Source organism: Talpa occidentalis, unplaced genomic scaffold (assembly GCF_014898055.3).
Source record: "Talpa occidentalis isolate TD23 unplaced genomic scaffold, MPIMG_talOcc4v2.1 talOcc4.9, whole genome shotgun sequence".
In the NCBI taxonomy this organism is placed as follows: domain Eukaryota; kingdom Metazoa; phylum Chordata; class Mammalia; order Eulipotyphla; family Talpidae; genus Talpa; species Talpa occidentalis.
The window spans coordinates 102,101,083-102,117,694 of record NW_023605305.1 but is presented as its reverse complement, the minus strand read 5'-3'; the positions used below and the strand labels follow the sequence as shown (position 1 = coordinate 102,117,694).

The 16,612-nt window shown below is 36.3% G+C and overlaps 1 protein-coding gene across 1 annotated transcript in view; it reads left to right on the top strand.

The window, feature by feature from the left end:
* Window positions 1–1,644: 1,644 nt before the first annotated feature.
* Window positions 1,645–16,612, top strand: part of OLFM3 (olfactomedin 3) — a 180,303-nt gene continuing 165,335 nt past the window's right edge. The window contains exon 1 of the mRNA XM_054691848.1: window positions 1,645–2,031. Within this exon, the coding sequence (XP_054547823.1) occupies window positions 1,963–2,031 (69 nt within the window). The 5' untranslated portion in view covers window positions 1,645–1,962. The remainder of the gene's footprint in view (window positions 2,032–16,612) is intronic.

Here is a 16,612-nt window from a genome sequence, read left to right as displayed (position 1 = left end):
AGTAAATCTGAAAAAAGAAAAAGGACTTCATCTCAAGTATGTTCTAGAATGTCATTCCAAGGAATGTCAGACATAACTGTAATTTTATCTATTAACTCAAAAGTAAGTTTGTTTTCTCATAAAAATGGCATTTACCAATTTGGTTATAATTGTTAGAATTACCATTAAGCAAACAGTCCCCAAATAATTCTACCTTCTTTCAGTTATTGTACAATCACTTCTCTATGCATCCATCTCTCTAAAAGCAATTTTTCATTTTTTCCTTCTTGTTATTTGTTTTATAGAGGAAAAGATCTCAAGTAATCAGACATATATGCAATCATTTTTAATATGAGGACAAAAATAGGTACAACGTAATGCAAATCCCTAGGGTCATAACTTTCAAAAGTTTTTGAATCCTAATTGTGATATGTAATATTAAAAATAAAGCATTTTCACTAAAAGAGTGCTATAGATTCTACTCAAAAATTTTTATCATTCATATAGTAACAGCTTTATTATGAACTTGAGTTCACATACAAATTTAGAATGGCAATTACACTTAAGATAAACTCATTAAAATATTAAATTATCATGTTTTAGATAGCCACTATCTGAAATTCCAGAAGGTATTTAAACATGTAACATGCGTCCCAAATGAATAATCTTTTTTTTAAGTAGATGCAATGCCCATATTTCCAGTTCACATATAATGCAGAAGTTATATCATTTCCTGAAAAATCAACAGAAAACCTGGGTCAAGGAATATTGAAAGGCATGACTATCTCAGAGGTAAGTTTCAGAGTGGTTGCTAAAGCCTCCCCAGCTTTTCACCTTACTGAGCGCACATACTTTTTCCAGCTTCAGATAAAGTTGCTGGAGGTTAGCTAAACCATGCAGAGTGCATGAGAGACCTACTTTGTCCTTTTCTCTTTACTCTTGTGATGAAGGTATTTTGTCTCTTTAGCTCTAGAAAACAGAAATATTTGGAAGTTTAAAAATGATCACATTCCCATCCCTCTATCCATCCATCACTGAATTCTTCTTCCAGCAAAAACACAAGTCAGATTGACAGGGAAATTATATTTCTGAGTATGGCTGTATGAGGGGGAGAGATTTCATTTGCGGAGGTCACTAATGGAAAATTCCATTTATAACTAAAGAAAAAAAAAAAAAGGGAAAGCCTTTGCATTTATTTATGCATAGCCTTTTCAGATCACCAAACTCCAAGACACACAAATACCCATTAATACTTAACTAAATAGAAAATTTCCATAGGCTTTCACTAAATGACAGTGCATATATCCATATATAACAACTACAGGCTATACGCCTTGGACAGAAAATAATTTCCCCTTCTCCATTGCAAACTTTGTTTAAAGCACTAAATACACATCAAGACCTCTGTCAATGACAGCAGAAGGTTCTAGGCACTATTTGTTTCATAATCCCGTATCTAGCTGACTCTTTACTTCTCTGCAGCTCAAGTTGCCAGCAAATGCTGAATTGGAGCCTAAGAGTCAATTCTTGTTTGGATAACAAATTCCCCGCAAAATATCCCCCCAAACCCCCAGGAGCTGTAGTGATGTCATATCCGTTGTCCAGGTCTCCACACCTCTGTGCACAGTTATTTCCTTTATCTTTTTTCTTGGGTCAAAACTTTTGAGGTGGGTTGGCTAGATAGCAGCAGGAGAGAGGGTGAACTGGGGCGCACGGGTTGGAGGCACTTCAGCCTCGGTCAGCGCCCACTGCAGCCCAGCCCATCCTCTCAGCTCGCGACTCCCAGCTCTGAGAATGCCTGCAGAATGATCGCCCCCCAGGGCGGCTGCTGCTGCTACTGTTACGGCTCCTGTTACCGCCTGCGTCTCCACTCTGCTCTGACTGGCAGGCGGAAAGTGCAACTGACGAGGAAAAGGTCTCTGCAGTGAGAGTGGAGTGGCTCCATAAAAGAGAGTAAAGAGGAGGAAAAAAACCCAGATCAGAATGCAGGCGACATCCAACCTACTCAATCTCCTGCTGCTGTCTTTGCTCGCTGGATTAGATCCTTCCAAGGTAGGAGCAATATTTTAACTCTTGTTTGAAATGAATGTGCAATATGGAGCAAACAGACCCAAAAATGCAAATAAAGATGCAAAAAAAAATTAAAAGGCAGCACGAGAGAGAGCTCTTCTAGCTATCTTGTGGTGCCTGGCGTACCCCCACTGCTTGGAAATAGCAAGGTGAACTACCGGAGGAGCAGCTCCTCAAGGTAGAGTCTTGGGGAGAGAGGGGGGAGGGACCAGGAGCAAATATAATGTGCTTGGGCAGCCGGCTATGCGGCTCTCTGGGGAATTTAGCTTATTCTATATCCAAGTGTTTATGTTGTCTTCTGAAGTCAGATGGGTAATGCAAAGGAGTTAGCAGGTGAAACAATACCATTTGTAAACATGTATGAGGAGATGCAAATGGGGAGCTGTTCCTTTGTTGAAAGCACAGAAGCGTTTTTTCCAGCAGATCTTGGTCAATAATACACCCGTCGCCGACGTGCTGCGGTTTGTGTCCAAAACATTTGGGATGCTGCTTGTAACACACACAGGCAGAGCAGCAGAGCTCTACTCTCAGCCCTTTGCTGAGAGGCTTTGCTGAGGGGGCCTGTGTTTATTTGCTTTCTTCCTGTTATTAAGAAAATTAGGGGGGCCCTGAGGAAGTTCTGATGAGCAGGGTTAAGAAACAGAAAGTGAGAACCCCAGGAAAGTAAGCAGGGCATTAGGAAGGATGAGTTTTTCTTCTAGCTGTTGAACTCTGAAAATGATCCAGTACTGGCAATTAAAGTGAACGCTAAGCTTTTTGATGATTTTTTTTTTAAAAGGTAGAAAAATATAGAGAAATATTTTGAGCAGTGTGTGAGATAAAGTGAGGTAATTGGTGGTAATTTGTTCAGCATTCTAGAGCGTGGTATTTATCTGGAGTAAGAGACAAGGCATCTACCTGGTCCAAAGAGTAAGAGATGCAATTCCTTTGTTATCTTACTTATTTAACTGGTCAAGAGCAATTTGACACAACTGGAAAAATGATGCCTTGTTACAAAACCGTTTTAAGCTGTATTTTGCAATATAGTATAGTTGCTTTAAAAGCTTTACATCATCTGTATGTAGAGAAATTAAGTGTCTTTCATAATCAAATAGAACTAAGATGAAACCAGTCATAACCTAATACTGTGGCTGACTCAATGTTTTTAGGCTTAAGAAGTATACACTGAAAGCTTTGACTCATGTCATATATACTTATTATAATTTCTATGTACTTTTCCTATTTAGAGTTACCTGATGAGAATAAAAATCATTTCACTTTAAAGGTATGGTGGTGCTGAGAGTGTCACTGTGAAATCTTCATACATCTTAATGATATTAATGGGCTATTTTACATACTAAAGGGTAGTTTGAAAGCATTTTGACTGCACATCTAGGTAACTGCTAATTTTTTTCTTATAATTTGTAAATCTTTTACTTTCTTTTTTGGTCTCTGCATCTATGGTGACACATTCCACCACCAATCTCAGTATGTTATGTTGGTTACAACTTTTGAAAACACTATATATCTCAATTTTAAAGAGCAATACTAATTAGTAAGTCACAGAAGGAAAAAAATTTGACTGAATGTCACTATTTTTTATTCTTTAAAATAAATTCAAAAATGTAGATTTTTATTAACAATTGCATGCAATTTGACTTGTCTGATATTTTTAATGCATAAATATCTTCACTTCTTGCACCCAAGTTAGATAAATAAAAACCAAGAAGAGCTTCTGTTAAATATGGAGGTAAATCCTCCAAAATAAGCCAATATGATCTTTTCTACTATTGATAAGTTTATTTCTGTATTCAACAATATAAGACTTTTTGTCAGACTTAACAGTGGCTATTTGGTACAACTAAGGAGAAATCCTGGGAAGGAAAGGCATACATTAACTTTTCAAACAGTCCTTTTCAGCATCTAGATACTGCAATACAATGTGCAAAGAACAGAAGATGGTATTTTGTTTTACATCACATAGACTTTATAGAGAATATAAAAATAGTCACACAAGTAATTTTAACATCGCGGAAAGTTTCTGGACAAAATCAACAAAACTTTGTTATAAAAAGTGAATAAAAGCTTCTTTTGCATATTTTTATCAAACTATTGTCTTCAAAATATATTGTCCCCATCACAAATGGCACGATTTTCAAGCTAAGACAATTAGGTTATGAACTACTAATTTTTTTCAATTTCTATTTACTGTTGTACCAACTATGTAAGTGTTTAGAAAATAAAATTAGCATTCATAATGTAAGTAAGTTTGGAAAATTAAAATCCCAATATATAGTACACACAGGTTTTGGGCAAATAAGTAATTATTTTAAATGATAACACTTAAGTTTATGGAAATCCTAAATAGTTGACTATTTTTTAACATACTACTATATTATGAATGATAAATTTAATGATCAAACTTATAAATAAATTTAGGTAAGCATTTTATATTATTATACTTTGTGTTTATAGAAAAAGTATGTATAATCATACATGGATACACCCAAATAGGCAAAATTGAAGAGTTCTCAAAATTGAATAGATTTTTGTAAGGGACAGGATTGTCATTGTCAAATATTAGAAATCTAAATCTTAGAAAGCATTCATTAAACATTAATTTGTTTAAAGACAAAAAGACTTTCTAACAACACTATCAATTCCATTTCATGGAAGGCTATATGTTTATGATCATCTTTCTTGAGATTGAAACTTATTACATGCCATTTTATAGTGCTTAAGCATCGCCATCTTATGGTAAAATAAGTTAACTGAAAGTCAAGTTTACTCCTTAATTAAAAAAAAATTCTATATTCATAGGATGAATTATTTTCAGCATGCACTTACTTTTTCTCTCAGTTAATGGATCAGAATATTGGCAACATTAGTATTTTCTTTCAGCAAAGGAACGCAATTCACCACTAATTAATTATTTGTATTTTTACATTGATAGATTATCAATTTTCCTCTCAGTAAAATTAGGAAAATTATATTTTCTCAATTAAAATCTAATTAACAAGCTTCCAGTTCCATTTAGAAAACTCATGAATATATCACGTTGCCTATTTTAAGAGATATGAATTAATTTCATTTGTAATGGAGTGTCTTCACTATGGGCAATATGCCAAATCATCATTCATTCAATAAGTAAATTTTAAGAGACTGAAAGCTTGTAGGAATTCAATTATTGCTCAGATTCATACAGAAAGGACTGTTTCTGTGTAGGAAATTCCTGAGGGTGGCTGCTAGGTGGCATCTCTGTGCTTTTAAACTGAATGCATAGAGTTCAGTAATGACCTTGATAGCACAAGAGTACACCTCTTCTTCTTTTCAAGATTTTTAGCAGATACTGTTTGAACATTATAGCAATATCGTAATCCCTGTGAATCAGAACCATGAATTTCTCTGCTCTGCAATGCTGAACTACGAAGAAAAGAGAATATAAATGTGACTGTGTAGGTTTCAAACAGAAGATTTACACCAGAGTCAGACACTTAGGGAACAAGTTTAAAAGAGGCAGTAGGGACATAGTGACACATTGCAATGACTGTTGAACTTTAAAGCAGTTATTATACTTGTAGGATAAATGTATTGCAAAATGCCCTGGTAAGTTTAGTTTGAGATAGGAGCCATTATTTTCTTACCTAGAAATACATTAATAAACTTATCACCACAGTACTTGCTCATACTACAAGCATAAAATATAACAATGATTCAGCAATAATCTTCAACACCAAACTGTTCTTTCTGTTAACAAGCTGGCCAGTTAGAACTTTTGCCTTAAATAAGACAGATGCTTTTGTGGAGGACTGTGGGAGTCTTGATGGTGGGTGTGGTGTGGTAACATACATCTGAAGAGGTGTGAACCTGTACCTCTGAATCATAAAGTGTTATAAGCCAATTTTACCTAAATAAAAATTTAGTAGAAAGAGAATTGCTTTAAAGTTATTAGATATGATGAGAACTAGGAAAATTTTGTAATATAATATAATATTAATATAATATGCTTCATAATATAATATGTGTAAGTGACTTGTGTTTTGGTGTTACTAAAAATCATCAAAGACCTAAATTGGTGAGAGATGGCTTTTGTATGTAAATCTAGCTGAAGTTCTTGTTCTTACAATTTTAAAGTGAAACTGATTTTTAAAAAAGCAAGAGAAAGAAACTGAGATCACTATCCATTTGCTTTAAAATTCACCTAAAAAATTTACCTTCTTCTGTGTCTCCTATCTGCCAGAGAAATTCTCTTTAGAACTGGATCAATTCAAATTAGAACAGAAAATATGGATGGATGGCATTTGGAAAGACCCTATAATTACGTACCAGTCAGCCCTGATATGGTAAAAAGTGAAAAGTTCAAGGCAGCCCATTTATGTTTTGAAAGAGCAAATGACTTGCTATTCTCATTTTAACCTATCTCCTTACCACAATTACATTTTTATTTTGGAGAATGTAAATATTCTTTCTCATGGCAACTTGAAAAGTTTATAAGGGTACCACTTTCCTTTATTTTTCTTTAAAAATTATTTTTCCTTGTTATTTGCAAGTGTTCTCTTTCAAAAATGACTGCTGTGACAGCTGATGGATGTGCTGCTGGGAGGAAAGTAGCACAAGAGTGGGGACTATATGGGGCAGAATTCAGGGTCCCTAAATTCTCATCCCTGACTATATACATATATAAATGACTTTGGGAAGACTGTGATCTTCATGTCTTCCCCTATAAAATGAGGGCCTATATGTTCTTTTTAAAAAAAAAGATTTATTTATTCATGCATACAAGAACTGGGGTACAGGCCAGAGGTGCGGGGAATGGGGGGGGGGCAAAAGGATTCACCAGAGACAAAATGGGGAGCAGAACAGGCAGACTGACTGAAAAACACTGCTGAGGGGAGCAGCGGGCAAGACAGGAGAGGTCTGCTCGCCATGTGGGTCACCTCCCTGGCTAGGATGGAACTCGTGCTGCAGTAGCTGAGGACAGCTTCATAGTGCTGAAGCTAAACCCCTTGCACCACCAGGAAGGCCCCACCTTATATGTTCTTAAAACTTGTTTGTTTAAACTCCAGAACTCTGTGCTATGGTCTACATGTTTATGTCCCCCTTCACTCAATTTAAATCTATCTAATGCCCAATGTTATGGTATGAGAGGTGGGATCTTGGGAGAGGATCAGATCATGAGGATGGAGTCCTTACAAGTGGCACTAGGGTTCTTTCATAAGAGGCCCCAGAGAAAGAGCTCACTCTTCCCAACAAATAAGGACACAGGAGAAATCCGCTTTCTGAAAGAGGGCCTTTAGCTGGCAGCGCTGATGCTCTCATTCTGAACGTCAGGCATCCAGAATTGTACCTAGTCCGTGGCAATTTGTACCTGGTCCATGGCAACTTGTTGCAGCAGCCAGAATGGATGATGAAACAGTTTAATATTTGATCACTCTTTAAAATTAGCGGATTGGGCCTCCCTAGTGGCACAAGGGGTTAAGACACAACCTATGAAGCTAGCTGCAGCCACTGTAGCACAGGCTCAATCACCCACCAGGGAGCTACCTACATGGTGCATCAGACCTCTACCTCTCCTGACTCGCCCCCTGCTCCCCTCAGTTAATCTGCCTGTTCTGTTTCCCACTCTGTCTGGTGAATCCTCTCACCCTCCCACAACTCTGGCCTTTACCCCAATTCCTGTATGTATAAATACATAAATCTTTAAAAAAATAAAATAAAATTAGCAGATTATTTCATAGGTATAGATTCTGAGATCATAAACTTGATGAGAACTGAGGGTTATATTATGAGGCTAGGTTTTTGGTTTTGTTTTTTTTTTTTTTTGGTGTTTGGCATTTGGAAGCTTCAATTTTGTAGTTCTTCATGTACCACCTTTTCCTTCCCTCTGGTTTCTGCCTTCATGATCCATGTACTCAGCCTTCTCGCCATTCACCTGTCACACACTGCTTCTTGAACAAGACTGCTTATTAATCTAGTGGGGCTGACAGCCAACATGTTTCTTGTTTTTGCTGTAAATCTTTTATTTAATGAAAAATTCTCAAGTGAAAAGTAAAGTGAAAACTCATTTCCCATATGAAAGGAATTGCTGGTGTGCTAAAGAGATACAGGAGCGATCTGAGAGGACTGCTTATAAAAAGCCCTGCATATTCATTGCTCACTCTTTCCAAGCAGGAATATCCTTAAAGGTTTTAGACTGGAAATTACTAGAAATACCTCAATTTTTTGTGCTAAGAAAATATATAAAGGGTGCCTCCCTGGTGGCGCAAGGGGTTAAGTAAAGCATTATGAAGCTATCCGCAGCCTCTGCAGCACAAGTTTAATCCCCAGCCAGGGAGCTACCCACATAGGTGCAGCAGACCTCTCCTGTCTCACCTGCTGATCCCCTCAGCTGTGTATTTTAGTTGATCTGCCTGTGCTGTTCCCCACTCTTCTCTGGTGAATCCTCTCACCCCCCTACCTGTACCCCAGTTCTTGTATGCATAAATAATCTTTTTTTTTTAAAAAAGAAAATATATAAAGGAAAATGAGAATGGCAAAATGACAGCTTAAAAGAAAAGACTTGGCATTCCATTTACTTAAATATTAATTTACTATCATTTTGTTTACAAAAATAATTATTTGGAAATTATGAGAAGGGAAAAGAAATACAAACCAGACAGTTGCTTTGGTAGATTAGGTGAGATGACTGTGCCTTTAGATCATCCCTGCATTTGTATGAATGTGTGTGTGTGCATATATGTGAACAAATTATTTCAAAATGACATTAAAACAGTAACATCAAAAGCTATTTAAACACTCATTTCCTAGAACCAGATTTAAATAAAAAACATGAGGTTGACAATGTGGAAAGCTGTGTGGAGATTTCTGGACCTACTAAACATAGAGCTTCCATATGATCCAGCAATTCCACTCCTAGGTATTTACCCAAAGGACACAGAAACATCAATTCCAAAGAACACCTGCACCCCTATGTTTATAGCAGCACTGTTTACAATAGCTAAGCTTTGGAAACAACCCAAATGCCCAAAAATAGATGACTGGATCAAGAAGATGTGGTACATATATACCATGGAATATTACTCAGCATTCAAAAAAGATAAACACATGCAATTTGCAGCAACATGGATGGCGCTGGAAGGGATCATGCTCAGCGAAATAAGCCAAAAAGAAAAAGAAAAATACCGGATGGTCTCACTCATAGCAGGAATCTAGAAAACTTAAATAAGAGACCAGGAAAATGAATAACTATAAGAAAGTGAAAATCAAAATCAACAAAAAACTATGAACCAGAGACTCTTTTAGGGGGGCAGGGGCGGGAGGGGAGGGATTGGGGTCAGAATGGGGGGGCTGCAATTGTATGGGGAATATAACAATAAAATTTATAAAAAAAAAAAAAACAAAAAAAAAAACATGAGGTTGAAATGGTGGTTTTTGAATATTTCATTCCACCTAAAATTGATCATCAATCCACTCAGTCTATGCCACTGATCAATTAAAAGCCTTGAAAGATTATCATATGAAGTTAATATTATCATGAAAATTTTCAGATACAGTTTTAAAAACTGTATGCAAAACTAAGGGCAATGTAAGGAGGCAGCTAGTTATGACATCACAAGTACCTGTTTTAAATGCTCACTGTACAGCTTCTGGCCTAAATTCTCTGAAGCTCAGGTTTCATAGCTATGGAATAAATATCATAGCAATGGAACTTAAATAGTGATTGATGATATAAATTAAAAATCTATTTTAAGCCATAAAGTTCTATGCAAATATTCCACTCACATTAATCAACCTATGACCAAATCCAAAGTCTGTTGAGAAGCCTATATTAAGGACTCATAGAGTGAATAATAAAACATTTAAGTGTGTGTTTGTGGGGGGGACTCTAATGATCCTTCAATCTCGGTGTTCCCACTGCTCAGCTTTCAATAAAGTAAATGCCATACAAAATAATTAGTAATTTTGTTCATAATTTTGGCAAAAGCTCTAATTTCCATATATCTATTCTAATTTCAACACTTCCCTAGTGGCGCAGGGGTTAAAGTCTCAGCACTATCAAGCTATCCCCAGCCATGGCTGCGTAAGTTCCATCCCTGGCCAGGGAGCTAACCCTCATGGTATAGCAGACTTCTCCTGTCTCACCCACTGCTCCCCTCAGCAGTGTATTTCAGTCAATCTGCCTGTTCTGTTCCCCACTCTGTCTCTGCTAAATCCTCTCACCCCCCACCCTCCATACCTCTGGCCTGTACCCCTGTTCTTGTGTGCATAAGTAAATAAAAATAAATCTTTTTAAAAAATTGTCATCATGCTTATATACTTACAAATTTGCTAGGAAGAAAGAGACCTAAAGGATAGCTCAATTACAGCAGAATCAAACCACATCAATAAAAGAATTTTTAATGGTGTGATAAAGTAGTTGACATCCCCTTGGTGGTGTATGTGGTGTGGTGACATACATCTGAAGAGGTGTGATCCTAGACCTCTGAAACCAATGCCACCTCAATAAAAAAAAAAAAAAAAAGATAATATGAATTAAAAAGTAAAACTAAAAGTATTAAAGAAAGAAGGTTTAAAATATATTTACTCGAACCTCCCTGGGGGCATAAGGGGTTAAGCACAACACTATGAAGCAATCCCCAGCCTCTGCAGCACGAGTTTGATCCCCAGCCAGCCAGAGAGCAGCACACATGGAGCAGCAGACCTATCCTGACTCGCCCCACTGCTCCCCTCAGCAGTGTATTTCAGCCAGTCTGTCTGTTCTGCTCCCCACTCTGTCTTTGGTGAATCCTCTCATCCCCCGCATCTCTGGCCTGTACCCCAGCACTTGTATGCATAAATAAATCTTCAAAAAATAAAAAATAAAATATATTTACTCAAATTGCTTAATCTAAAATTGTTCAGGTGGTGCAGTGGTTGAGCGTTGGGTTGCGAAGCTGCCCACAGCCTCTGCAGCACCGGTTCGATCCCTGGCCGCCAGCAAGAGACCCACATAGCACGCAGACTTCTCCTGCCGCCCGCTGCTCCCCTCAACAGTGTATTTCGGTCCTTCTGCCTGCTCTGATCTCCCCTCTGGCTCTGGTGAATTCTTTCACCCTCCCGCGCTTCTGACTGTACCCAGTGCTTGTATAAATAAATAAATAAATCTTTAAAAAAATAAAATAAAATTGTTCAGGGCAGAGGGCTATTGTCTTAGTCCCTTCAGGCAGCTCTGATGAAATAAGACCAAATGGGTAGTTTGCCAACATCACAAGTGTATTTTTCACAGCTCTAGACACTTAGAAGTTCAAGATCAAGGCACCCTCATGTCCCAGTTTTAGTGAGGGCCCTCTTGCAGAATGCAGAGTTTGATATCCTTATTTGTTGGAAAGAGTGAGCTATTTCTCTGGGAACTTTTATGTAAGATCCTCAGTGCTACTCATGCAGTCTCCACTCTAATTACCTCTGAAAGGTCCTGTGACCTAATACCATTAACACTGGCCTTCAGGACATAAACATGTGAACTGGACACAAAAACTCAAACTACAGTTGTCATGGAGAAATGACCACGTTTATGAACATAATTTCTCTGTTCTTCCTTCTTGGATTGCTTTTCTCAGTTTTCTGTTTGTACTGGTTTTCCTGCTCTTCTACAAAGTCTAACCACTAATTAGAGACTTAATAACATCTCTGATGATGTTGCTCATATAAAGCAAATCCACCTGAGTACCTCATGCCCTGATTCTGTCATATCTCACTTCAACCCACTTGGATAACATGAAAGGCAAAAATACATAAGAGTAACTACATAATTAACTACTATAGACCTTACTCATGAACAACTATTATTTAAGAACTGTATTATTTCAAAAATACTTGCCAATACTGGGGTTTAATTTACTTCTGCTACCTATAAGACCTCTTGAAGAGAAGGGGTCCAAGATACAGTGGCAACAGAAGACCATCTCTATAAGTAACATGAAGTAATTTGAATGATGCTAATAAAAATACTAAAAAAAACCCTGAAACAATAAAAATAGATTTCTAAGAACATTTATTTTTTTTGCTTTACAAACAAGGTGTAGTAAAGCATATATGCCTTCTGCTATTCTAATGCCAAGCTCTCAAAAGAATAAAAATAAGTTCAGAAAGAGGAACACAGATGCTGTTGCATTCATGGTTTTGCCTCTCCCTGGAAAGTTCTTTCCCTCTTCCCCATATGTCAAAATTTCACCCATATTTTAAGACGCAACTCAAATGTCATTTCTTCCATAAATTCTTCCCTGACACTCCTTAGGCCCCAGGCAGAGATAGCTTGATAAATAACAAGTTCTGTAAGAAGAGACTCATGTTGTATTTATTTTTGCATCTATAGCCACTGGCACAGATTTTCATAGAATAGGTGTTCATTGAACCCACTGAATTAGATTTCTTTCTCCTCCACATTTGCAAAACACTTTTATTCCAACCACTTTTTTTTTTTACACTTACCATGTTCTTTTTTTCTTAACTGGACATTTATTATATTGTGTCTCTCCCAGTAAATTGTAATACAGCTGAGGTCAGGCTCTGTGTTTGGCCATTATTTTATCTTTTCCCATGTAGCAACTAGCATGTGATAAAGAGTATTTGTTGAATGAATAAATGAAGATATGAAGGAAAAAATAAGTCTAGGAGCATCTAAAAATTTAAAATCCTGGGTCAAATGATGCATGAATACAATCTTTGATTTTGGTTCCTGCCACTATCAGATATTAGAGCAGAGATGTGAGAGATTTTAAGAACCTTGTTTTCAAGGCTTAGAACTTTTGTATCAGTTTATTTATCTTGAAGAATATGACAAGATTGCCCTTTACAAATTTTTATTATTTTCCTATCCTATCACATGATCCTTAGTGCTATTTTTGACTTTTGGTGACTCTGGGATGCAACTTAAAACTCCTGTGAATTACTTGGTATGTTTTATGATACTTGGTGGCTAAGTTAGTCTATCTCCTTATTCGTTATATGTGTACATGCCTATTTTATTTTCATAGGTTATTAGAGTGAACATTTTATTAATTTATAATTTGTTTTGATTATAATTGTTTTAAGTAATGTCTTAGTCTTATTTGATAAATCACTATAGTATCTATAATTTTCCATCTCTTTTTAGGAACTGAGATTTTTTGAAAGGATTGAAAATATTCTGTTGAATTATTATTTTACTATATACTTTTATAATAGTACCATAGAAAGAAATGCAACATTGACTTCATATTTGCACTGTAATATTATATGAGTCCAATACTATCATATAGAAAATGTTAAAGATTAAAAGAAAACATAGGTAGAATGGAGTTAGCTTTATTGCAATTGTATCTTGTAAATATCAGAAATTCAAGTCAAAGGAATCAATCAATAATTTACTTATGGTGTGTGTGCCTTAGTGGTGCCAATGCATCACGACTTCCCTGTGAGTCAAAGCAAGAAAAGGCTCCAAATTTAAATACCTTTTCTGAAATAAAAATGGAATAAGAATTGAAGAAGTCATGAAATTATAATAAGTTTATATGTAGCATGGAAGTGAAGGAAAATTAAGGATCACAGGGAGATAAATATCTTACACATTGGGGGCCTCCCCGGTGGCACAGCAGTTGAGCCCTGGGTTGCGAAGCTGCCCGCAGCCTCTGCAGCGCCAGTTCAATCCCTGGCTGTTCCCCGGCCACTGGAGGAGGGTCCCACATGGCGCGCAGACCTCTCCTGCCGCCCGCTGCTCCCCTCAGCAGGATACTTCAGTCCTTCTGCCTGCTCTGCTCCCCGCTCTGGCTCTGGTGAATTCTCTCACCCTCCCGCACTTCTGACTGTACCCAGTGCTTGTATAAATAAATAAATAAATATTAAAAAAAATATCTTACACATTGGGAATACACTGAAACTACACACATGATGCATACATTTGCCAATGTACATTTAAGCATTTCAAGTGAAACTGATTGGCCTTTAAAAACACCATACATACACACACACACACACACACACACACACACACACACAACTATATGCATTAATCTGAGACCTGGTTACCAGTCTATTCTAAATGTTGTCATTCACTTTTACAACAGGTATTTAATACAGCTCAACTAATCTCTAAAGTCACATAGTAAGAAGAAAGAGGAGGAAAGAAAAAAACATTAAAAAATCTGTAAAATTATTTTTCCTTTTTTACTTGTGTCTTTATTTTGCAGATAGAGAAGCAATGGAAACATGATTATATTTTGTCTATTTGGACATAGTTATTTATTTTGGAAAGATACTTCTCATGGAACTCAACCAAATACTAATTTAACATATAAAACAAAGATAAAGGAAGAATGAACCCATGTCAAAGCAGAGAAAATTGTATAGTAATTAGGAAATTGGAAATTTTGTAGTGGTTTAGACAGAGTATTAAATTAGGAGTTAAGAAAGTAAAAGCACAATACCAACTGTGCAAAATATCTAGTGGCATCATTTTGGGTAACTCAACAATTTTTTTTGGTTTCTGTTTCCTGATATATAAAATGAGAGAACCACATATTCTTTTATTTGGAGGTCACCCTAAAAGGGAGCATCTTTATCTTCTAAAATGTAGTTCATCACTCTTTCATCTCCCTTTCTTCTGCTAAAAGACCTTCTAGTTGCTAATATTAAAGCTAAATTCTAGGCTTCCTTTACTATACTAGGTAAAAACAAAGTTAATATCATTAAGAAAATCATTGCAATTCAGTCATGGGTATATTGACACAAAAGTAAATCTAAAAACATATTCTAAGCATTGCAGCATGTTCAGCATTTATTTGTATCCTCTTTCATTAATTTTTGAAGATTTATTAAAGAACAAATGAATGAATAATATTGTTTTCTACAATCTGTCTAATGAGAGTAAAGGACTCTGAGCATTACAGAAAATATAAAGGGCGTCTATTTTAATTCTTCATGAAAGACACCAGGCATCTCCTCTTCTCTATTATAAAATTGATACATCATTAACTAGCTTCTGTCCACAGGTTTCTAATGTTAGAAAGCAAGACAAGAGTGTAGGTATTAGATTATGCTTAATCAAAACTAATTATTAGAAAGTTTCTTTATAAATTGTGTTATAACTTCCGAAGATATTTTCTACTGCTGAATTGTAATTCTTTATTTGCCCAATATGATATTTAAAAGTCTATGGACTTTGTTATAGAAAATTGTGTTCCCCCACATCCTAATGCCCCAGAAACTGCAGAAATGTTGACTTATATGGCCAATGGAATTTGTATATATGACTAAATTAAGAACCTTGAAGAGAGAGAATGTTTCCAGGTTTTCTGATGGACCCTTATAAGAGGAACACTAGATAGTCAAAGTCAGAAGAAGATTGGATGACAGAGCAGAGATTAGAGAGAGGTACTTCAAAGATGGAATAGGGGTCAAAAGCCAAGGAATGCAGGCTTTCTCTGGAAGTTAGAAAGTCAGGAAATAGAGTTTTTCAGACACTTCAAAAAGAAATACAGTCCTACTGACACTTCCTCTTAGATTTATCTCAGATGTTTGCCTCCAAAATTGTAAGATACTACACTTATTTTGTTTTAAACCCTTAAATTTGTATGCTTTAAACCCTAAAATTCAGATAGTTTCACTCATCTGTGATGACTAATATGAATATGAACTTTAGTCATTATCTTTATAAATAAAAATGATTGATAACACCGATAAATGATTTTGGTAGATGTCTTCCTAATGGATTCAATAAAGTATGGCCAAAAAGCTATTTAAGAAGACATTCGAGGACCTTTGTTAAGGAGAGAAATGGGGTATACCTAGAAGGGAGTATGATTTCAGGGATTTGTTTTGCATAAATGCATAAAACAGGAGAAATAACACCATGCTATAAATGCTGACTGAAATAATCTGTGAAAGGTTAGTTTTAAATAGGAAGAGAGAGAATTCCTCTACAGGAACAGGAGGGAAAACAAAGTTTATGGAGGGGAGTAGAAGTACAGGGAAGCACTCCTGTCATTGTTGTTATTTTCTCAGTGAAATCAGAAGCATGGCCATCAGCCAAGAGTGGGGATATATTATAGGTAGAGAGAAAAGAAGAAGAATGTCTTGAAAACTGCAACTAGGGACAAAGAGGCAACTTTTCCACTGCCGGGCTTAGTGACAGAGGTGTGTGGCAGCAGGCTCGAAAGTGCTTTAGAGACAGCTGTGATCTCAGGGGAGAACAAGATTTCAATAAATGTAAGAAGGTAAAAGAACTTTTCTGAGAAGGGAGTAGACATGAGGGAATGTCACTAATGATTGATTGTGAGTTTTTCACATGTTACTGTCTGCATTAAATCAATAATGAATCTTTCATGTATGTTGAAAGACAAGCCTGAATTTTCTCCAGGAACTAGCTATTTTTTCACTAACTCTATGAAAAGGTTTAGTCAGTCCAAATCTCTCCTGATATAGAAAATTCACAAGGCCATGAACTAGCTGGTGGGCATTCAACATAGATGGTAATAGAAAGTGAAAAGATGTATTACTCTTTCCCCTCTCATTCTGGATCAGATTCATCCTGAATGGTCATATATTACGCATGGACAACTTAGTGAGTAGT